This window comes from Pan troglodytes, chromosome 1 (genome assembly GCF_028858775.2).
Source record: "Pan troglodytes isolate AG18354 chromosome 1, NHGRI_mPanTro3-v2.0_pri, whole genome shotgun sequence".
In the NCBI taxonomy this organism is placed as follows: Eukaryota; Metazoa; Chordata; class Mammalia; order Primates; family Hominidae; genus Pan; species Pan troglodytes.
The window spans coordinates 77455225-77477892 of record NC_072398.2 but is presented as its reverse complement, the minus strand read 5'-3'; the positions used below and the strand labels follow the sequence as shown (position 1 = coordinate 77477892).

General features: G+C 45.7%; 1 protein-coding gene across 1 annotated transcript; it reads right to left on the bottom strand.

Moving 5' to 3' along the window:
- Window positions 1-5304: 5304 nt before the first annotated feature.
- On the bottom strand, window positions 5305-22668 carry MYOC (myocilin). Its single transcript, XM_513995.6, has 3 exons — window positions 21909-22668; window positions 8493-8618; window positions 5305-6598 (listed from the first exon to the last, which is right to left on the bottom strand). The coding sequence occupies exons 1-3, from the start codon at window positions 22468-22470 to the stop codon at window positions 5814-5816; spliced, it is 1473 nt and encodes a 490-aa protein (XP_513995.2). The 5' UTR covers window positions 22471-22668; the 3' UTR covers window positions 5305-5813.

Sequence of the window (22668 nt, the reverse complement as noted above, 5' to 3'; positions counted from 1 at the left end):
GCTTCTTAGAGTCCTTGTAGGTGTTCTGTCTCCAGGCCTGCCCTTGTAAATGTGCTCGGCTCCCCTATGAGAAAGGAGTCAAAGCTTCTGTACACCATTGTGGAGTCAGGGTAATCACTCTGTGATCTCCCCTGATCCCATGCATTTAATAAAACCAATGTGCCTTCTTTAAAAGTAAAAAGTGCTCCGGTTCTTCTACCCCCATAGTAGTTGGCTGTGCCATTGGTGTGGAAGTCGGACTCCTTACCTGTGGCCTTCAGCAGCATGGGGCAGGGAAGGAGCCTGCACTGAGTGTCTGCCCTTGCCAGCTGGATGCTGGACATACACATCTCCCTCTCCTCAGTCTGGTGAAGAATGGGCCTGTGCTGTCCAATAGGACAACCACTGGCCACTTGTGACTATTTCAATTTAAATTCATTAAAAATGAAATAAATTCAGTTCTTCAGCCATGCTAGTCATATTTCAAGTGCTTAGTAGATTTGTGCAGCCAGTGGCTACCCTATGGGATGTTGCAGTTGTAGAATGTGACTGCCATTAAAGATAATTCTATGAGGCCGGGCATGGTGGCTCACCCCTGTAATCCCAGCACTCTGGGAGGCAGAGGTGGGTGGATCACCTGAGGTCAGGAGTTTGAGACCAGCCTGGCCAACATGGAGAAACGCTGTCTCTACTAAAAATATAAAAATTAGCTGGGTGTGGTGGTGTACACCTGTAATCCTAGCTACTTGGGAGGCTGAGGCAGGAGAATCGCTTGAACTCGGGAGGCGGAGATTGTGGTGAACTGAGATTGCACCCTGTGCTTCAGCCTAGGCAACAGAGTGAGACTCCGTCTCAAAAAAAAAAAAAAAAAAAAAAAAAAAAAATTCCATTAAACAGTGATGGGGCAGAGGTTAAACATGTCCAAGGACACACCGCCAGTTAGAAATAGAATCAAAGAGAGGTCAGGCTGGGAAAGAATAATTCTTGTGTTTTACTTCCATTTGGTTTCTAGGATGTTCTCTCTGTTCCTTTGTTCAGCAAATGTTGAGTACCCACTATGTAAGCACGGCACTGTTCTAGGGATATATCACTGTACAAAACAATCAATCCCTACCCCATGGAGTTTACATTCCAATGGGGAAAGACTAACAAAAAACATACACAATGTAAGTCCAGGTGCAGTGGCTCACCCCTCTAGTCCCAGCGCTATGGGAGGCCAAGGTGGGCAGATCACTTCAGCTCAGGAGTTTGAGACCAGCCTGGACAATGTAGCAACCTCATATCTACAAAAACATACAAAAAAAATTTAGCTGGGCGTGGTGGTGGGCTCCTGTAGTCCCAGCTAGTTGGGAGGCTGAGGTGCAAGGATCACTTGAGCCTGGGAGGTGGAGGTTGCCATAAGCTGAGATTATGCCACTGCACTTCAGCCTGGGTGACAGAGTGAGACCCTCTCTCAAAAACAAAACAAATACACAATGAAAAAACAGTGAATTATACATCAGGAGGCGATGAGTATAATGGAAAAGATGTGTTAAAGCAGTGAAACAGGGTAAGGGAGATTAGAAGTGCAGGTTGGTTGTAGTGTTAAACAGTGTGGTCTGGGTAGGTGTATGAGTCCATTTTAATGCCACTGATAAAGGCATACCCGAGACTGGGAAGAATAAGAGGTTTCATTGGACTTACAGTTCTACATGATTCTGAGGGGAGTCCTCAGAATCATGGCGGAGGGTAAAAGGCACCTCTTACATGGTGGCAGCAAGAGAAAATGAGGAAGATGCAAAAGCAGAAACCCCTAATAAAACCATCAGATCTCATGAGACTTATTCACTACCATGAGAACAGTATGAGGGAAGCTGTCCCCATGATTCAAATTATCTCTCACCAGGTTCCTCCCACAATATGTGGGAATTATGGGAATATAATTCAAGTTGAGATTTGGGTGAGGACACAACCAAAACATATCGTTCCATCCCTGGCCCCTCAAAATCTCATGTCCTCACATTTCAAAATTAATAATGCCTTCCCAGCAGTCCCCCAAAGTCTTAACTCATTTCAGCATTAACCTAAAAGTCCATGGTCCAAAGTCTCATCTGAGACAAGGCAAGTCCCTTCCACCTATGAGTCTGTAAAATCAAAAGCAAGCTAGTTACTTCCTGGATACAGGAGGGTACAGGTATTTTGTAAATACAGCCATTCCAAATAAGAGAAACTGGCCAAAACAAAGGGGTTACAGGGCCCATGCAAGTCTGAAATCCAGCTGGGCAGTCAAATTTTAAAGCTCCAAAATGATCTCCTTTGACTCCAGGTCTGTAGGACCTCTTTAGGAAGGTGGCATTTGAGCAAAGACTTGAAGCCAGTGATGAAGTTAGGTGTGTGGACATTTGGGACAGAGGGAAGAACTAGTGCAAAGGTTCAAAGGTAGAAGTATGCCTGGTGCATTCAAGGAGAGCGAGGAAGCTTGAGTAGAGTGGATCAGGGACATTTGTGGGATAAAGGCACAGTGGTGGAGGAAGGAGGCCGAAGATGTGGGGTTTTGTAAGAACTCTGACTGACTTTGAATGAGATGGGAAGCAGAAGCCATAGAGGTTTTCAGAAAAAGAGGCATGATCTGGCTTGTGTTTTAATGGGATTGTTCTGGCTACAGTGTTGAGAGTAGGCTGCATGGGTAGAGGGAACAGAAGCAGGTCATCTGCTATTGTAGTAATCCAGGAACAAGACGATAGTCATTTAGACCAATTACAGTTGGAGTGATGAGAAATATGGGAAGATTCTGGATCTACGTGTTTGAAGATGAAACCTACAAAAGCTGCTGATGGATTGGATATGGGGTATGATAGAGAGACAGGCGGGTAAAGGATAACTCTAAGATTTTTGGCCCAAGCAACTAGAGGGATTGAGTTTCCTCAGCCAAAAGAAGAGCAGATTTACCTGGGTGCAATGGTTCATGCTTGTGGAGGCTGAGGCAGGAGGATTGTTTGAGGCCAGGAGTTTGAGACCAGCCTCATCAACATAGGGAGACCCTGTCTCTACAAAAAAAAAACAAAAAAAAAACCAAGCACAGTGGCTCAAACCTGTAGTCCCACCTACTTGGGAGGTTCAAGCTGCTTCTTGCTTGAGCCCAGGAGTTTGAGGCTACAGTGAGCTGTAATTTGCCACTGCCCTCCAGCCTGGGTGATAGAGTGAGACCTTGTCTCAAAAAAAATAAAAATAAAAGAGCAGATTTGGTGTGTCTGATGAAGAAAGAGAAGGTCAGATGTTCAACGTGCTAGTTTGACATGCCTAATAGACATCTAAATGGAGATGCCAAGGGGGCAGGTGATATATGAATCTGGAGTTCAGGAGTAATGACTAGGCTGGAGATATAAACATGAGGTTCATTAGCATATGTGAGTTGGAATTTAAAGCCCTGATATTAGATGAGATGCCCAAAGGAGTAAGTAGATAAGAAGAGACCCTAAACTGAGCCCTGGGGTGCTTCAATCTTAAGAGGGAGCTAGCCTGTAATCTCAGCACTTTGGGAGGCTGAGGCGGGTGGATTGCCTGAGGTCAGGAGTTCAAGACTAGCCTGACCAACCTGGTGAAACTCCGTCTCTACTAAAAATACAAAAATTAGCTGGGCATGGTGGCAGGCGCCTGTAATCCCAGCACTTTGGGAGGCTGGGGAAGGTGGATCATGAGGTCAGGAGTTTGAGACCAGCCTGACCACCATGGTGAAACCCCTGTCTCTACTAAAAATACAAAAATTAGCCGGGCGTGGTGGTAGGTGCCTGTAATCCCAGCTACTCAAGAGGCTGAGGCAGGAGAATTGCTTGAACCCGGGAGGCAGAGGTTGCCACGAGCTGAGATCATGCCACTGCACTCTAGCCTGGGTGACAAAGTGAGACTCCTCAAAAAAAAAAAGCTGCTTCATGGGTCTGGCCATTGGAACTCAGAGGACCCCAAATCTGTAACTGGATACAGAGATGTGGATGCCAGCAGCAAAGCTGGAATCTGCCTGATGGCTAAAATCAGGTGTGAGACACTCTGCCTGTTCTTCCCGCTGAGTGCCAGTGCGCCCTCAACCTCACTTGTCTTAAGCATAGATGCCACCTCAAAGACATGGGGAGAGGAAAAGCCTGAATTGGCTGACAACACACTGATGTGATGGAATCCAAGCTGAACTGGCAAATGAAGTGTTCTACCATTAGGTACAATGGCAACTGAAGAGGGAAATTAAGTTTGTTATTAAAAAATAATGCAGCCAGGTGTGGGGGCTCATGCCTGTAATCCCAGCCCTCTGGAGGCTGAGATGGGAGGATTACTTGAGGCCAGGAGTTTGAGACAAGCTGGTCAACATAGTACAATCCTGTCTCTACAAAAAAATTTAGAAAATAATAATATTGCTATAAGGGCTGAGGATAATGGAGTTATTAATTGGTGTATTAATAACTGTAAAGTCACCGCATTAGCCCTGACTTTTCTTTTCCCCTGGTACATTAATAACTGGAGTTATTAATGTTCTGGAGATGGATGGTCATGATGGTTGCCCAATAATATGAATGTGTTTAACACTACTGAACTGTGCCCTTATAAATCCTGGGATGGTAAATTTTGTTATATTTTACTGCAGTTTTAAGAGTTGGAAGAACAAAACTATACTATAAGCTTTCTCCACCTGAGGTTGTGGCTTATAAAATTCATACCCCTGATGACAGATAAAAACTGAAGTGGAGGGGCTGGGCGTGGTGGCTCACGCCTGTAATCCCAGCACTTTGGGAGGCCAAGGTGGGTGGATGACAAGGTCAGGAGATCGAGACCATCCTGGCTAACATGGTGAAACCCCATCTTCACTGGAAAAAAAGAAAAAAAAATTAGCCAGGTGTGGTGGCAGGTGCCTGTAGTCCCAGCTACTTGGGAGGCTGAGGCAGGAGAATGGTGTGAACCTGGGAGGCGGAACTTGCAGTGAGCCGAGATCGTGCCACTGCACTCCAGCCTGGGCGACAGAGCGAGACTCCATCTCAAAAAAAAAAAAAAAAAAATCAAAAGCAAACTGAAGTGGAGTTAGGGTGAATAGAGGGTGGGTTCAGGGGAGAGATGGAAAGATTGCTCCGGTAGTGCCGAGAGCACCAGGAGATGGAGGTGGGAAGGTGTGGATGCTGCTATTTGCTTGGCGTCATCCTGGGCAGCACCTCAAAACCAGGCACAAGCCTCTCAGTTACACACACACACACACACCACCTTTAACATCCTGCAATCACATCTCCCAACCTGAAGGAATTACCTGATGGTTGGAATCTATATCCTTCTCTTAAGCAAAGATTCCCACAAAATTCAAGGAACAGAACGTTGGGTAAGAAAATTTTATTTCACAATGTAAAGGGTTATGTGAGACCCAACTGTATTCTATCTGAAGCATTAGAATCCAACTGTAGTAAATGCATCTTACTTATATTCGATGCTGGCCAGAGGAGCTATTCTGCTTCCTTTAGAAGTTATGCTTTTTTATTGTGGCTTGTGGTAACCATGTAACATGCAAGAGCAATGGTTTTCAGGAAGAAACTATTATGCCTTACAGCTTCTGCCCCAAATCACAAGAAAACTTGAACTATGTCATTAAACATCCCATAAATGCTGACAGAAGATAAAGGATATCTATTATATGAAATTGTCTATGCCCTCAGACTACAATTCCTGAATAGTCAGATGGTGACCATGTTCATCCTTCTGGATTAATGAAAACTTGGAAAGCAGTCAAAGCTGCCTGGGCCCTGGCTGGCTGGCTCTCCCTTCAGCCTGCTCCCCCCAGGAGCCCTGAGCATCTCCTTCTGCCATTGCCTGTACAGCTTGGAGGCTTTTCACATCTTGGAGAGCTTGATGTCATAAGTGACCATGTTCAAGTTGTCCCAGGCAAAGAGCTTCTTCTCCAGGGGATTGTAGTCAATCATGCTGCTGTACTTATAGCGGTTCTTGAATGGGATGGTCAGGGTCTTGCTGATACCTGTGCCTGTGTCATAAGCAAAGTTGACGGTAGCATCTGCTGAGGAGTAGCTGCTGACGGTGTACAAGGTGCCACAGATGATGAAGGCATTGGCGACTGACTGCTTACGGATGTTTGTCTCCCAGGTTTGTTCGAGTTCCAGATTCTCTGGGTTCAGTTTGGAGAGGACAATGGCACCTTTGGCCTCATCGGTGCTGTAAATGACCCAGAGGCCTGCTTCATCCACAGCCAAGTCAATGTCTGTGTAGCCACCCCAAGAATAAGGGAACTGTCCGTGGTAGCCAGCTCCAGGGATTTCCTTCTCAGCCTTCACTGTCTCGGTATTCAGCTCATATCTTATGACAGTTCTGGACTCAGCGCCCTGGAAATAGAGGCTCCCCGAGTACACCACAGCACCTGTGCTTTCCAGTGGCCTAGGCAGTATGTGAACCTTAGAAGGGTAGCCCTGCATAAACTGGCTGATGAGGTCATACTCAAAAACCTGGCGGACATCTGTGCCAACTGTGTCGATTCTCCACGTGGTCTCCTGGGTGTAGGGGTAGGTGGGCTTGGGGTCTCGCATCCACACACCATACTTGCCAGTAATTGTTTCTGCTGTTCTCAGCGTGAGAGGCTCTCCTACCCAAACTAGTTCTCCACATCCTGGTAAATTCAGAAAAGAAAACGAAGCACCACTTAATCCATAATCTTTCCAAACACAGACAATGATCATGCGGAAGCTTGGCAGAGCCAGTAGATGTGACAGCCCTGGAGACAAATCGTCTGGGTTTAAAGCTAGGCTCTGCCACCCACTGGCTGTGTGACTTTCAGTAAGTTACTTAGCTCTCTACGCCTCAGTTATCGCATTTGTAAAAGGGGATACTAATAGTGTTTTGGGTAGTAGGGCTGTTGTAAATTTTAAATGTAATTATATATGTTAAGTGCTTGGTATAGAGTAAATATATGGTAAATGCTATGTGATCAATCTGTGTTTCATGTTATTGACAATTATTGCTATCACTGAGGGGCATGCATGGGAGTGGGAGCTATAAAATATTTAAAGTACAATTCACTCAGTGTCAGTTGTAAGGATGAAAGTTGCACAGAGAGCTTCAACTGCATTTGTAATATTCTACTTAAGCTGGGCAAGGACTCATGGGTGTTCATTGTATTACTTATTGTGACTTTCATGCCTGGTTTATTTCATTACTATAAGGTAGGAGAGAGAAAAATCAACTCATAAGAATAATCTCCATACAACAAAGTTTTTCAAGCCCTATCTGATGAGTCACATATTTCATACATCATTTTAATATAATAAACATGAAAATAATTATTTTTTGAGACAGGGTCTTGCACTGTTACCTAGGCTGGAGTGCAGTGGTGCAATCACAGTGCACTGCAGCCTCGACCTCCCAGGCTCAAGCACCCCTCCCATCTCAGCCTCCTGAGTTGCTGGGACTACAGGTGCCTGCTACCATACCTGGCTAATTTGGTTTAGAAAATAATTTTTTAAATGTAGTGAAGAGACGGTTGAAAATTTAGAGTTACCAGAATCACAACAGATGCCTGTATTTTTTTTTTTTTTTTTTGAGACAGAGTCTCACTCTGTCGCCCAGGCTGGAGGGCAGTGGTGTGATCTCGGCTCACTGCAACCTCTGCCTCCTGGGTTCAAGCAATCTCCTGCCTCAGCCTCCCAAGTAGCTGGGATTACAGGTGACTGCCACCACACCTGGCTAATTTTTGTATTTTTAGTAGAGACAACATGTTTCACCATGTTGGCCAGGCTGGTCTTGAACTCCTGACCTCAAGTGATCCGCCCGCCTCAGCCTCCCAAAGTGCTGGGATTACAGGCGTGAGCCACCATGCCTGGTCCAGATTTCTCTACTTTTAATGGCACCTTCGGTTCCCTCATAGAAGGTAGAAACACTTTGCTGCTCATATCTTAGAGAACCGTGTTTTAAATATTTCATAACCCCTACTTGCATGCATGCTCTTCAGTACTAGTAATCATTGTCAATAACATGGATAGTCAAAGTTTCTGGAAATCACAGTATTAGTCATAAAGTTGGACTTTCAGGGAACACTTTGGAGAGAGCCAAACTGTACTTTTCCTAAGTGGCCAAAGTTCAGAAAACATACTGTTAGTAACAGATTGTGGCTGAGATGGTGCTTGGTGTACACCTGTCCCTAAAATAAAGATATGAAGGCGCTACTGAAAAATGTAACTTCTCAAGTATACCTAATTCTACATGACAATCAAGTGGATGAAATCAACACATCTCTCATCTTGCCCTGTGCAGCCCAGCCCAGCCTCCCAAGTGTGGGTGATAGGATAGAGGGCTTTGTTAGGGAAAGGCTGACTCCTGCAGACCTGCTCTGACAAGGGAACAGAGAGAGAGAGAGTTCTGTTCCTCTTCTCCTCCCCTCCCTCTGCTCCCAGGGAAGTTAATTTCCCCCTTGGGTGGGCATTTACCCTATACTGATTCTCTGAACACAGCACTAGACATGAATAAAGACCATGTGGGCACAAAAGGGAAGAAACCTAACTTCATACCGGTGTCTCCCTCTCCACTCCTGAGATAGCCAGATGGGCTCTCCTTCAAAATTCGGGAAACAGGAACTTCAGTTAGCTCGGACTTCAGTTCCTGGAAGGCCAAAGTGTCCAAATTCCACGTAGAAACTGCATTAAAAGAAAGAGACAAAATTTTACTGTAAGAAAAAATGGCCCAAGGATTGACTATGTTGAGGATGACATTTAAATAGGCTGCCGGCCAGGCGTGGTGGCTCATGCCTGTAATCCCAGCACTTTGGGAGGCCGAGGCAGGCGGATCACCTGAGGTCAGGAGTTCGAGACCAACCTGGCCAACATGGTGAAACCCTGTCTTTGCTAAAAACACAAAAGAATTAGCTGGATGTGGTGGCAGGTGCCTATAATCCCAGCTTCTTGGGAGACTGAGGCAGGAGAATTGCTTGAACCCAGGAGGGGGAGATTGCTGTGAGCCCAGACTACACTATTGTACTCCAGCTTGGGCAACAAGAAAGAAACCCTGTCTTAAAACTAACTAACTAAATAAATAGGCTCCCAAAGATATGGTGTTTGAGATTTGATTTTAGATAAGGACTGGGGATGGGTTGGGGGTCAGAGAAGGGAAGATAAAGCATGATTGGACTGTGCTGATAACAGTTGGGCCTGAGTGATGGCTACATTGGAGTTCATTGTAGTCTCTCTACTTTTGTGAATATTTGAACAATTCCATAATTAAAAACCTCATAAATAATAAATTGCAGGGTAATGTGCCTACCTTAGAGTAGGGTATTCAAAATCAAATAATATTTTAATTCCACTAGAAGGGCTGATTTGTGAATAGGTGAGTTGTAATTTCAGGAATATGGAGACAGTCCTCAGCATCTTCTTAGATGTCTGAATTTCAATAATTAAAAATTCATGAAAAATTAGCTGGGCATGGTGGTAAGCATCTGCAGTCCTAGGTACTTGGGAGGCTGATGTGGGAGGATTGCTTGAGCCCAGAAGTTCAAGGCTGCAGTGAGCTATGATCCTGCCACTGCTCTCCAGCTTGGGTAATAGAGCAAGGCCCGGTCTCAAAAAAAAAAAAAAAGAGACCGGGCAAAGTGGCTCACACTGAAATCCCAGCACTTTGGGAGGCCGAGGCAGGCGGATCACTTGAGGCCAGGAGTTCAAGACTAGCCTGGCCAGCATGGTGAAATTCCATCTTTACTAAAAATACAAGAATTAGCCGGGTGTGGTGGCACATGCCTGTAGTTCCAGATACTCAGGAGGCTGAGGATCACTTGATCCCAGGAGGCAAAGGTTGCAGGGGGCCGGGATTGTACAACTGTACTCCAGTCTGGGCAACAGAGCAAGACTCTGTCTCAAGAAAAAAAAAAAAAAAAAAAGAAGTGTGGCTCATGTCTGTAATCCCAGCACTTTTGGAGGCCAAGACAGGAGGAGTACTTGAGCCCAGGTGTTCAAGACCAGCTTGGGCAACATAGGGAGACTCCTGTTAAAAAAAAAAAAAAGATAAAAGTTTACTGCATGACTTAAGGTTTTTTCCCTTGTTATATGCAAATATTCTTGTAAGAAGTAACATATTAAGCTTTATACTTTCAGTAGAATATTCTGCCTGATTCCTTTCTGAGACCAGTTTTGCATAATGGAGAGGGAGTGTGTGCAGAGTTCCTATAGGAGTTTGGGGTGGGGGCGGTGAGCCATACAGAAGGGAAGCGGGTGGGCAGCATTGGTTAGACAGTAAGTGATCATGGTGTGCTACATGTCTCTACTCTTGCTTAGGATTATGATCTTACAGCAGTCTTGAATACAAGGATGAGGCAATAGTCACAAGGAACAGGCTTGGCTATTTTAAAATGCAGTTTGGCCAGGCCCAGTGGCTCACACCTGTAATCCCAGCACTTTGGGAAGCCAAGGTAGACAGATCACTGGAGCCCAGGAGTTCAAGACAAACCTGGGCAACATGGTGAAATCCCATCTCTACAAAAAATACAAAAAGTTAGCCTGGGTGGTGATGTGTACCTGCAGTCCCAGCTACTTGGGAGGCTGAGGTGGGAGGATCACTTGAGACCGGGAGGTCAAGGCTGTGGTGAGCAGTGATTGCACCACTGCACTCCAGCCCTGGCATAGAGTGAGACCCTGTCCTCCCCTCCAACCTCCCCAAAAACCCATCACATACACATACACATAAAAACAAATAAAATGCAGGTTTGATGATTATTCAGGTGTGGCAAGGCCAACATCCCAGGAGGCAATTGTCACTGAAAAGCAAGTTAAAGCAAAATTATGGAGACAGTAAAAAGATCAGCAGTTGCTGGGTGAGGAAGGGATGACTAGGTGAGGCACAGATGATTTTTAGGGCAATGAATACTGTGTATGATATTATAATGGTGGACACATGTCACTATGCATTTGTCTAAACCCATAGAAGGCGCAACACCAAAAATGAACCCTAATTTAAACTGTGGACCTTGGGTGATGTGCGTGCTGATGCAGGTTCATCAGTTGTAACAACTGCTGTGGCGGGAGATGATGATAATCGGGGAGGCTGTGCATGTGTGGGGGCCAGTAGTATCTGGGAACTGTTTGTACTTTTCTCTCAATTTTGCTGTGAACATAAAACTGCTCTAAAAAAAAAATTATCTTTACAAGTTGTTGTACTCACAGAGCCCAAGAGGAAGGGGGCACACTAAGCCCAGGAGGCCACCTGGGGAAGCACCAGGGTTGCTCCAGAGGAGGGCACCAGGGGAAAATGTGGGAAAGCGCCTTTATTCTTTCCATGGGAAGGAAAGAAAGGGGAGGCAGGGTAAGCAGGTTTAGGATTGGGGAGTTTGAATAATTTCAGCAGGATCTGGGGTCACAGGAGTTATCTCTAATTGTCTGGTACCAGGCCCTGGGTGATTAGGTCAGGGGGACAGTGGCCTTGAGTTTGAGCCAGATGGAGGTGGTCACAGGGTGTGGGCTCTGGATTGGTTGGTTTGCATATGAAAGCTGTCCTCCCAGGTGAGTCCTTTGCTAACTGTAGGAACTGGCTACCCCTGGGAGGGGCAGTCCCTCTTGTGTTTGCAAGGCCCAGACAGCAAAGCATCAGAATAAAAAGACATACTTAATACACTGGGCTTTTCTCTTGCTGAACCTCTGAGTCACTTCTCTGCCCTTTGAGCAACTTGTTCCCCGCTCAGGATTCTCAGGTGTTCAGGACAGTGGGAGGAAAGTCAGTGCATCTCCTGAGGCCGGAGCGCCTACACAGCTGAGAGGGTCGGGAAGACATGTTCTGCCTTTGATCATTTGTTTGCTCAGCTCTCCTAAATTTAGATTTCAGGCAGAGAGGATCACCACAGAAGTCTTAATCCGCTGGTTCTACCACATTTCATCAAAGCCACACATTATTTTACATTTTCACATCTCCAGATTCAGGGTACCTTGTTTGAGTTGCTGGGGTTCAGCTTCAACAAATTATAGTACTGGAAAAAATTTCTCCCTGGAAGGAGGTGAAGAAAACATTCAGCTAGCTCTGAGGTGCAGGCTGGGCCAGACAGCCATGCTGCCCACAGTGAGCCAGCTCAGTAGCTGCTGCAGCTGCCTGCCCCTGATCCCAGCTACCCTTCTCTCCTCTCCACCCCTGCCTCTGTGTGGCTGCAGTTGTTAGCCTCCTTAAAAGTGTTAATGCCCTGGAGATGGGTGGGTCCTCCATCCCTGGGATATCCCTCAGTCTAGAGTGCACCATGTAAGTAGTTAAAACCCATAAGCTGGCCAGGCGCAGTGGCTCATGCCTGTAAACCCAGCACTTTGGGAGGCCGAGGTGGCAGGATTGCATGAGGCCAAGAGTTTGGGACAAGGCTGGGCAACATAGCGAGACCCCATCTTTACAAAAAATTAAAGAGTTAGCTGGGTGTGGTGGTGCAGCCTGTGGTCTCAGCTACTCGGGAGGCTGAGGCAGGAGGATGACTCTTGAGTCCAAGAGGGCAAGGCTGCAGTGAGCCATGATCATGCCACTGCACTCCAGTCTGGGTGACAGAGTGAGACCCTGTCTTAAAAAAAAAAATTAAAAAAAGAAAGACTCATAAGCCAAAATGTATATGTAACTGAGGACATCCTCAATGTGCATTCCAAACTCCAGGGGTAATTGGGAGTACCCCCCGGGACATGGCAGGCCTTCATTATTCCTAGCCTCAAATCCACAGAGCTATTTATCCATCCTTTTAGTCACATCATTGGAGCACCTATTGAGTGCAAGGCTGTGCTAGGTGCTCAAGAAAAAAGGTGTCTAAGACACAAGTTTGTCTAATAGGCTAGTCTATGTTAAAAAAAAAAAAAAAGACACAATCGGTCCATGCCCTTAAGGAAATCATAATCTGGCAAAGTCCTCATACCCGAGAAGGAAAATGGGTTTATTCCAGGCTGCTGCGGAAACCAGTTTCTTGGACAATCTGAATGGCTCCTGGAGAGTCCTGGAAACTTTATTTCATTCCCTGCCTCTCCTTCTCCCTATCTGAGGTTGTGCAGAGGTGAGGAAACCCCTTTGTTCTTCATTCTAAAGGTTGCATTGGCCTAGGAGGGTATCCAGGGCAGGGACTGATTCACTAGGTCAAATGGAGTTTCCTTAGATCGACCTGAGACCAGTACCAGCTGCTTCCCTTCTCCCCCTGTGCAGGCAACACACACCTCCGGCAGGGACTTGGTGCTGCCTATGGGGGAGAGGGACAGGGTGCCCGAGGTTCCCTGTTCTTCTGTGCTGCCAGGGAGAGGTAAGAGAGAGTGACCGCCTTCCTGTACACAGGTGGCAGAACCATCTGTAACCTTCCTCTCTGATGCTGCCTCGCCGATTGCCATGCCTTCTCTCTTAGGCCCAGAACACACACCCAGGCTGTTAGGAGCAGCCCACCGCTGCCTGGCCCCGCCAGCCTCCTGCAATGTGCAGAGGCTCATTCGATGTGGCAAAGTCTTGCCAGGACAATTTTTCAAAATCAGGGCATTAAGCAAGTTCCTTGAATTGAGCTGGTTTCCTTTCATCTGTACCTCTTCTTGGATCACTGCAGACTCTGCCTCAGGACAATTCAAATTTCTTTTCTTTCATTGTCTCAACTCTCAGAATATAAGAGTTGCTGGGCATGGTGGCTCACGCCTGTAATTCCAGCACTTTGGGAGGCTGAGGTGGGTGGATCATGAGGTCAGGAGTTCGAGACCAGCCTGACCAAAATGCTGAAACCCTGTCTCTACTAAAAATACAAAAATTAGCTGGGCATAGTGGCACATGCCTGTAATCCCAGCAACTAGGGAGGCTAAGTCAGGAGAATTGTTTGAACCTGGGAGGCAAAGGTTGCAGTGAGCTGAGATTGTGCCATTGGACTCCAGCCTGGGTGACAGAGAGACTCTGTCTCAAAAAAAAAAAAAAAAAAAAAAAAAAAGGAGTTGGTTTCAGGCAATGTGAGGAGAGAGAAATACTGCATGCCATCTGTACACAAAGTCTGGAGGACTGCCCCAACCTTGTCCCTACACTTCAGCTATGCCATCCACAGTTGCCATGGGAGGGTCCCTTAATAAATGTGTCAATACTAAAATTTCTCTGGAATGTTTGAAAATCACTAACATTTCATTCTGAATGTGGAAGAAAACCAAAAAGAGATTATGAAAATATTAAGGGCTATATTGTGACAGATCGTTAACATTTTTAGGGCTTTTTTTTTTAGGTTTTTAAAAAAATATTAAACTCAGGCGAGCCATCCCTCCCCTGCATCTGGCCCCTTTACACATACAAAATGATGTATTTTATGCTGGTTATTTAATTTAGCAACTTACTGAGAAAAGATGTATACTAAGAAAAGTAGGGGTACATACCTACCAGTCAGTGGGGAGAAAAGAAAGAAATGCCCTTTTTGCTATAGAGGGAAGGAAGAAAGTGAAACCCAAAAAAGTCAGGCATTTTCACAGATGACTTCCTTATGGATAGCTAAAGTATGTACTGGCTTTGCAACTCTAAAAAACAGCTTTTTTTTTTTTTTTTTTTTTTTTTTTTGTGAAACAAGATGGTTTGTCGGCATTTATAGCTCTTTGCCCATTTCAAGTAATTTTTATGTAATTTTTAAATGTGATCTGGTGCCTTCAAAGTTTCAGAGAAATAGAGAGAGGCTTTAGGACTGCAGATTGCGCCTGATAAAGTTGAACTATCGCTACTACTTATTAAGTGTCTCTTATGAGCCAGTACTGTGCTGGGTGCTTGCTACTCACTACTTTCAAATAATGGTCCTGAAAGTGAACATTAATATCCCCTTTTGCAAATGAGGAAACCGAGGTTCAGAGAGGTTAAGTAACATGCCCAAGGTCACACAGCTAAGTGGTATCGCTGGGACTTGAACCCATGTCTTCCAAGGCCATGGCAGCTGCGAACTCTTCTATCCTGTGCTGAGGAGGTGTGTCAGTTATAAACGCATTGGCTCTCAGAGTTGAATGCATCCTCCCATGTATGCTGTCTGAAGAACAAGAGCTTTGAAGTGAGCGCGATGTTGAACTATCTCAGTAGAGGGCGCTGGAGGGACATCGTGGGAGGAAAAAGGTCTGCAGTTTTCCTGTCCTGCGTCCATAGGCGGTATGACTGTGAGGACATTTGTTGGAGTCCTACCCCAGCCACGGACCCCGAGCGAAGTTCTTCTGTGACCTCACAGCCACAGCCTGGCCATAACCTTTCCACAGCCCTCCCAACAAGAAACCCAGAGTCCCTGCACACGGACCTCAGTGCTCTGGAGGCCTCCTGCCTGTGCCTGCCCTGACTCCCACCATGCCCTTGCCACACGTTGCAGGTTGCCCTCCTCACCTGCACTGGGAGGCGGCCTATTGCAGCTGCAGACCAGCTGAGGCCTGCACACCTTAGCCACCTTCTCTGCAAGCTGATGTGCTGAACCTCACCTTCCCCTTCCAAGCTTGTCCGGCACCCTCCCTCAGCCCTAGGTGCCTATGGAGTTCACTTCTATCTATAGTTGCTCTTTCATCACGGTTAGTAATTCTTTAAAGTGAACTTTCCCCAGCTTAACCCACTGTGTGATTTCTATCTCCCGACTGGACCCAGATTGCTCCTGGAGGCTTCAGAAGAGTCTCAAAGATGCTGCTCAGCACTTTGTGGGGTGACCCACTCCTGGGGCTGAGCTCAGGTCCCAGTGGGTTGCCTTGTAAACTCTCAGCTCCTGGGCTGTGCACTCAATCCTCTTATCAGTTCTTCTACCCTCACTGGCAAAGAAGAGGCAGCAAAAGTGCCTGGCTGGTGCCAAGTTCCCTGCTGAATCCCACCATGGCCCTTATGGCTCTGAGCAAGGAGCCCTTCAGATTGTGCCTTGCAGGAACCACTCCTTATGTGCATTAGCTGGAATAAACATGAACTGCAATAAAACAAAATGTCAGGGAATGGCTTCCAGGATGACTGCAAGGCCAGTTCCCATTTGGCAGGGGCGATGGTTAAGTTATGAGCCTGCTGGCTTCTTCTAGGTCATGTCAGCCAGGAGCATCTGGCAATGGTCAGGCTCCAGGAATAGAGCCATCTGGCATGCGGGTGGAAGCCCAGAATAGAGGATGCAAAACCCAAAGGCAGGGAAACAATCTCGTAAAGGGGCCTGGACCTAAGCCGGAAATCATAGCTCCTAGTTCAGCTCTGCCATGTCCCAGCTGTGTGACTTTGGGTAAATGACTCCACCTCTCTGAGCCCCAGTATTCTGAGCTGAGTTGTTTGGATGATTACATAAGTAACTATAAATGAAATGGCCCTCAATAAAGATGTGTCAACACTAAAATTTCTCTGGAATGTTTTAAAATCACTAACATTTCATTGTGAATGTGGAGGAAAACCAAAAAGAGATTGTGAAAATATTAAGGGCTGTACTGTGTCAGATAGTTAGCATTTTTGGGGCTTTTATTTTTTAAGGTTTTTTTTTTTTTTTTTTTTTTTTTGAGACAGGGTCTCGCTCTGTCACCCAGGCTGGAGTACAGTGGCATGATCTCAGCTCATTGCAACCTCTGCCTCCTGGGTTCAAGTGATTCTTCTGCCTCAGCCTCCTGAGTAGCTGGGACTACAGGTGCCTGCCACCACGCCTGGCTAATTTTTGTATTTTTAGTAGAGACAGGGTTTTACCATATTGGCCAGGCTGGTCACGAACTCCTGACCTCGTGATCCGCCTGCCTCAGCCTCCCAAAGTGCTGGGATTACAGGCGTGAGCCACCACGCCCAGCTGTTTTTTTTCTAGGTTTTTAAAAATGTTAAATTCAGTCCTTCTGTGGTTTAAAGGTTCATGTCTATTACAAAATTCTGGAAATGTTCTGTGTTCTCTGCCCTCGCTTCTTTATAGACTTGGCATTTTAGAGACCTCAACCCAGAAACTGAATTTATTAACTCGTTTGCCTGTAGACATAGGCATTGTAATAATTTTCGTAGATATTTTCTATCACTGAAAAGTTCAGTACATATTACATAAATGAAAGGAATGAAGTAAAACAAGCTATGCCTAATTATCTACAGGTTGTCAGAAACATCTTAGGAAAGTGAAGACTAGCTAATAGACTATTGTCCTGAGTACTGCTCTAACTTGTACTGTCTCTAGAATCAACGTGTGTTATTAAAATGTTATGCACATGTTGACATATTGATTATTGAATGATGCTTTAAAACAATAGTGGAACCCTGGCCAGGTGCAGTGGCTCATGCCTGTAATCCCAGCACTTTGGGAGGCCGAGGCGGGTAGATCACAAGGTCGGGAGTTCAAGACCAGCCTGGCCAACATGGTGAAACCCCATCTCCACTAAAAATACAAAAATTAGCTGGGCATAGTGGCGCGTGCCTGTAATCCCAGCTACTTGGGAGGCTGAGGCAGGAGAATCGCTTGAATCCAGGAGGTGGAGGTTGCAGTGAGCCGAGACCACGCCACTGCACTCCAGCCTGGTGACAGAGCGAGACTCCATCTTCAAAAAACAAAACAAAACAAAAAACAAAAACAATAGTGGAACTCAAGTAACATAAGCCTTTCTAGTTATATTTTATTCACTGGGTGGCCGCTGCTCAGCGCTGCACTGGGTGCTTCCCTGTGTGACTGCTAATTTGCATGATGACTCCCATGAGGGATTATCATCCCCATCCTATTCTAGGTGAGGAAAGGGAATCTGCAGCACTTGTGTTGAACACCTCAGGTTTCTCCCCTCACCCTCCCCTCACATCCTGCCCACTTTTTTGCAGTCATTGCTGAGGCAACCTGCCTCTTGCATTTATCACCTGCGGGGACCTCGCCTCAGCCACCGTGGCCCAGCTTCTCTGACTTTCTGCATAGAAAGTCTACAAGAACAGGCCAGGTGCCGTGGCTCATGCCTGTAATCCCAGCACTTTGGGAGGTCAAGATGGGTGGATACTTGAGGTCAGGAGTTCAAGACCAGCCTGGCCAACGTGGTGAAACCCTGTCTGTACTGGAAAAAAAAAAAAATACAAAAGTTAGCTGGGCGTGGTAGTGTGCACCTGTAATCCCAGCTACTCGGGAGGCTGAGGCAGGAGAATTGCTCGAACCCAGGCGGAGGTTGCAGTGAGCCAAGATCGTGCCACTGCACTCCAGCCTGGGGGACAGAGAAAGACTCCATCTTAAAAAAAAAAAAAGAAATCAGTCTGCAAGAACAAACCTCGTCCCCACATCCGAGTATCATGGAAGCGCAATATACTCCATGGGATAGCCCTTGGCCAAGAGGGTATCAGATCCATGGGTAAACCTCCCCTCTTCTGTTGCAGTCTACACAGCCCCTCTGAAGGGCTTGATGGGATTGAGCCTCCATTGCCCACTGTGGTGACTAGCTGGAGAAGGCCCCCACTTTGTGGCTTTCCTGCCTTCCCTGTCTCACTTTCCCCTGTCTCAACTTCTCTTCTCTAGGATCATGGTCCATATAAACCAACTGCACACAAGCCCTCTTCCAGGCTCTGTTCAACAGGAGACCAGTCCAAAGCAGGGGCTAAATAACAAACAAAGCAGGCCTTCTCTTGTGACAGTAATAACCAACTCTAATTTATCTTCTAGTAAATTATATATGTATTTTATTATATATACAATAAAATTATATATATAATTATATATATTTATATGTATTATATGTAATATATATATATTTTTGAGATGGAGTCTCGCTCTGTCACCCAGGCTGGAGTGCAGTAGCGTGATCTTGGCTCACTGCAACGTCTGCCTCCCAGGTTCAAGCGATTCTCCTGCCTCAGTCTCTGGAGTAACTGGATTACAGGTGCCCGCCACCACACCCGGCTAATTTTTGTATTTTTAGTAGAGACAAGTTTTCACCACGTTGGCCAGGCTGGTCTTAAACTCCCGTCCTCAAGTGATCTGTCCACCTCGGCCTCCCAAAGTGCTAAGGTTACAGGTGTGAGCCACCACACCTGGCTAATTGTATTTTTTTTCTACTTTTCAAAAACTATTATATATACATAAAATTTATTTATGTATATATATGAAAATTTATATAAGCCCAGAGAAGAAAAAGTTATATATAACTTTGTAGTAATAGTTATGTAGTAAAATATGTCATATTATGTGTATGTATAAACAAGTGATTTCTATGATTATAAGGAAATTTTTTCTACATAACAACTATTAATACATGATCAAGAAAGTGGTGGTAACAATTTGAGTTGCAGGTGGAATACAGAAAGGCTACCTTCTCAGGCCTTACCTTTGTCCACTCAGCCTCACTAAGCTTCTCTACCCAAACCTCCACACCTAGTTCTTGCCACTCCTGCAAAAAAGCACACCTAGACTTACATTCCAGCCTCCAGAATGCCCCCTTTTCCCTAGATCTGGCCTTGAAACAGATCTTTTGTTCCAAGCATTCCTGTACCTTTCTGTCTTTTACCTTTAGGGTCTATAAACCAGAGGTCAGCTGAAGGTCTTGAAAGTCACTGAACCTCATGGCCAGGTACAGGGAGGGCTCACACCTGTAATCCCAGTGCTTTGGAAGGCCGAGGTAGGCAGATCACCTGAGGTCAGGAGTTCGAGACTAGCCTGACCAACATGGTGAAACCCTGTCTCTACTAAAAATACAAAATTAGCTGGGCATGGTGGCACATGCCTATAATCCCAGCTACTTAGGAGGCTGAGGTAGGAGAACTGCTTGAACCCGGGAGGCAGAGGTTTCAGTGAGCCGAGATCGTGCCATTACACTCTAGCCTGGGCAACAAGAGTGAAACTCTGTCTCAAAAAAAAGAAAGAAAGTCACTGAACTTCAGAGGAAGAGGCCAGAATTCGAGCTTTGCCACTAACTGGTAGATGGCCATGGACAAGCTGAATAACCTCTCTGGGCCTCAGTTTCCATATCTGCAAAAATCAGCCAGCGGTACCAGATGCTCGTTAGGTCCCTTTCCAGTTCCACATTCTTGTACTAATGTAATTTCCTGCTCATGAAAACCATCTACTACTAGAAAAGAACTTCCATGTTTGGTGTTCAATATAATGGGATGTTGCCCTTATTTCAAAAGTGGAGTAGCTGGAAAGATCAAGAAAAAATATAAAATTAGGAAACACATCTAATAAATCCCCAAAGACTTGTTAAATGACCACAAAAGAAAAAAAAAGGCAAAACATTGCCACTATTTTTGTACACACACACACACACCACCCACACCCACACACACCACCCACACCCACATACACACATGCAGGAGTTTTTATTGAGAATGTAACTTCATTCAACAGTCTGAAATAAGTAATGCCTCATCACACTTCTGGTAATGATGATTCTTTCAATTGTCTCCACAGATTCAAGTCTCAAGCTCTACCACTGACCAGCTGGGCAACCTTGGCCCCTTAGCATCTTAGGACTTCACTTTCCTTGGTTGTAAAATTCAGAATTGGAGCTCTTCTAACAATCTAAACATTTTTTAAAAATCCTTTACATCTTATAGGTATTTCATGTGAACCCCACAAAAATTATTCACAGCAGGAATTTTCTTTGTTATGTTATGGACAAGAAATGAAGATGCAGAGGGTTCAATAACTTGCCCAAGGTCATCCCCAGGCTCTGGCTCTTGGGTTTTCTAACCCCATAGCTATGAAGAGCTTGCCTTTCACGTAGAAGGCTCTTTTTAGGAAATATTTTCTCATAATTTTAAAGCTTTTCAAGCCTATAGAAAAACTGAAAGAATAGTACAATAAGCTCCCCATATACTTAGATTCACCAGTTTGTAATTCACCAGTTATTAATATTTTGCCACAGTTGTTTTACCTTTCTTTCTCTCATTATCTATATATTTGCAGTCTTTCTTCAACCATTTGAGAGCAAATTGCAGACATCCTGACGCCTCACCCTGGGTACTTAAGCATGTATCTCCTTAGAACAAAGATTTTATCCTTCGCAACCACAGTATCATTATCTCACCAAGAAACTGAACATTATAATACAGTAACATAATAATGAGCAGTCAAATTGCTTCAGTTATCCCAAACCTGTTCCTCATAGCCTTTTTCCCCCTTGGATGAAGACACCAATCAAGACTCATGCACTACATTTGGTTAACACATTTCTTTAGTCTCTTTAATATAGAACAAGCCCTTCCCCACCCCTTTTTTCTTTCTTCCTTGGCACTGACATCTTTGACCAGTCCAAACTAATTGTCCAACAACTGGATTTGCTTGCTTATTTCCTCATGATTAGAATACTTCCTCAACAGGGAATATTTGGGAGCCCACTTTCACAAAAAGTGACACAAATACCATCTTCCCAGCTAATAAGAAGACCTCCCCCAACACCTACCCCCCACCCGCCGCCCCACACACACACACAGACTCACCTTTAGGCAAGAAGGGACCAGGATGAACAGAAGAGCCTCTCAGAAAAAGCCATCTCAAGAATTTGTCTGGTGACTTAAAAGCAGAGGTTCTCAGATTGGACTGAGTAAGAAAACTTTCAGAACAACATATTGAGAAAACTGACAGAGAGGTGCCATCTCTTTATTTTGCCAAGGAAGAACATTTAAAAATAAACAAAAACTTACCACTTATTATCATTTCCCAAATCTATTGTAATTTCATAAATAAAGGTCATTTTAACATCAAAAGGTACGAATAACAATCTGAGCAAAGGTTCAAAAAAGGATAGTTTTTCAAAAGGGACAGTTGACAACTTTCTACTGCTCATATGCAGACACATCTCACCCGGTCCTTTTATTTCTCCTTTTGCTATGGACTGTGAAAACTGACATGGAGGGGCACAAGAACTCTGAACCACTAATCTAAATGAAGCTCTCAGGAGCTAAATTACTAGTAATACTTGAAGGTGATCACTGTGCTTTCCTTAATTCATCTGTCTTGTGCTAGCTGTGCAGTCTCTAGGAGAAAGGGCAGGCAGGGGGGCCTGGAGCACCTGTAGCAGGTCACTATGAGCCATATCACCTGCTGAACTCAGAGTCCCCCCACTCTGCATTCTTACCTTCTCTGGAGCCTGGTGGCACAGCCCGAGCAGTGTCTCGGGTCTGGGGACACTGGCCCCTTCTCAGCCTTGCTACCTCCTGGCTGCTGCTTTCCAACCTCCTGGCCAGATTCTCATTTTCTTGCCTCAGTCGCTTCTTCTCTTCCTCCAGAACTGACTTGTCTCGGAGGAGGTTGCTGTAGGCAGTCTCCAACTCTCTGATTTGGGTTTCCAGCTGGTCCCGCTCCCGCCTCAGGGTGCCCAGCTCCTTCTGCAGCCCCTCCTGGGTCTCTTGGGGCCTGGCAGCCTGGTCCAAGGTCAACTGGTGGAGGAGGCTCTCCAGGGAGCTGAGCCGAGCTTTGGTGGCCTCCAGGTCTAAGCGTTGGGTGCTGCTGTCTCTCTGTAGGTTATGGATGACTGACATGGCCTGGCTCTGCTCTGGGCAGCTGGATTCATTGGGACTGGCCACACTGAAGGTATAATGGCATCGGCCACTCTGGTCATTGGCCTTCCTGAGCCGAGCTGTCCTGGCCCCCACATCCCACACCAGGCAGGCCAGAAGCAGCAGCTGGACAGCTGGCATCTCAGGCCCAAAGCTGCAGCAACGTGCACAGAAGAACCTCGTTGCAGAGGCTTGGTGAGGCTTCCTCTGGAAAGCTCTGCTGTGCTGAGAGGTGCCTGGATGGGTGGCCTTGCTGGCTCATGCCTGAGCTCCAGAGAGGTTTATATATACTGAGGAGCCAGCCCTTCATGGGGGAAGAGAGAGGTGGCCACGTGAGGC

Excerpts from the sequence above, each read along its gene's own strand:
- MYOC (XM_513995.6), bottom strand. The coding sequence starts at position 22,470 with ATGCCAGCTGTCCAGCTGCTGCTTCTGGCCTGCCTGGTGTGGGATGTG. Across the intron at positions 8,619-21,908 it reads GCCACCAGGCTCCAGAGAAG|TTTCTACGTGGAATTTGGAC; the intron begins GTAAGAATGCAG and ends CTTTTAATGCAG. Across the intron at positions 6,599-8,492 it reads GAGTGGAGAGGGAGACACCG|GATGTGGAGAACTAGTTTGG; the intron begins GTATGAAGTTAG and ends TGAATTTACCAG.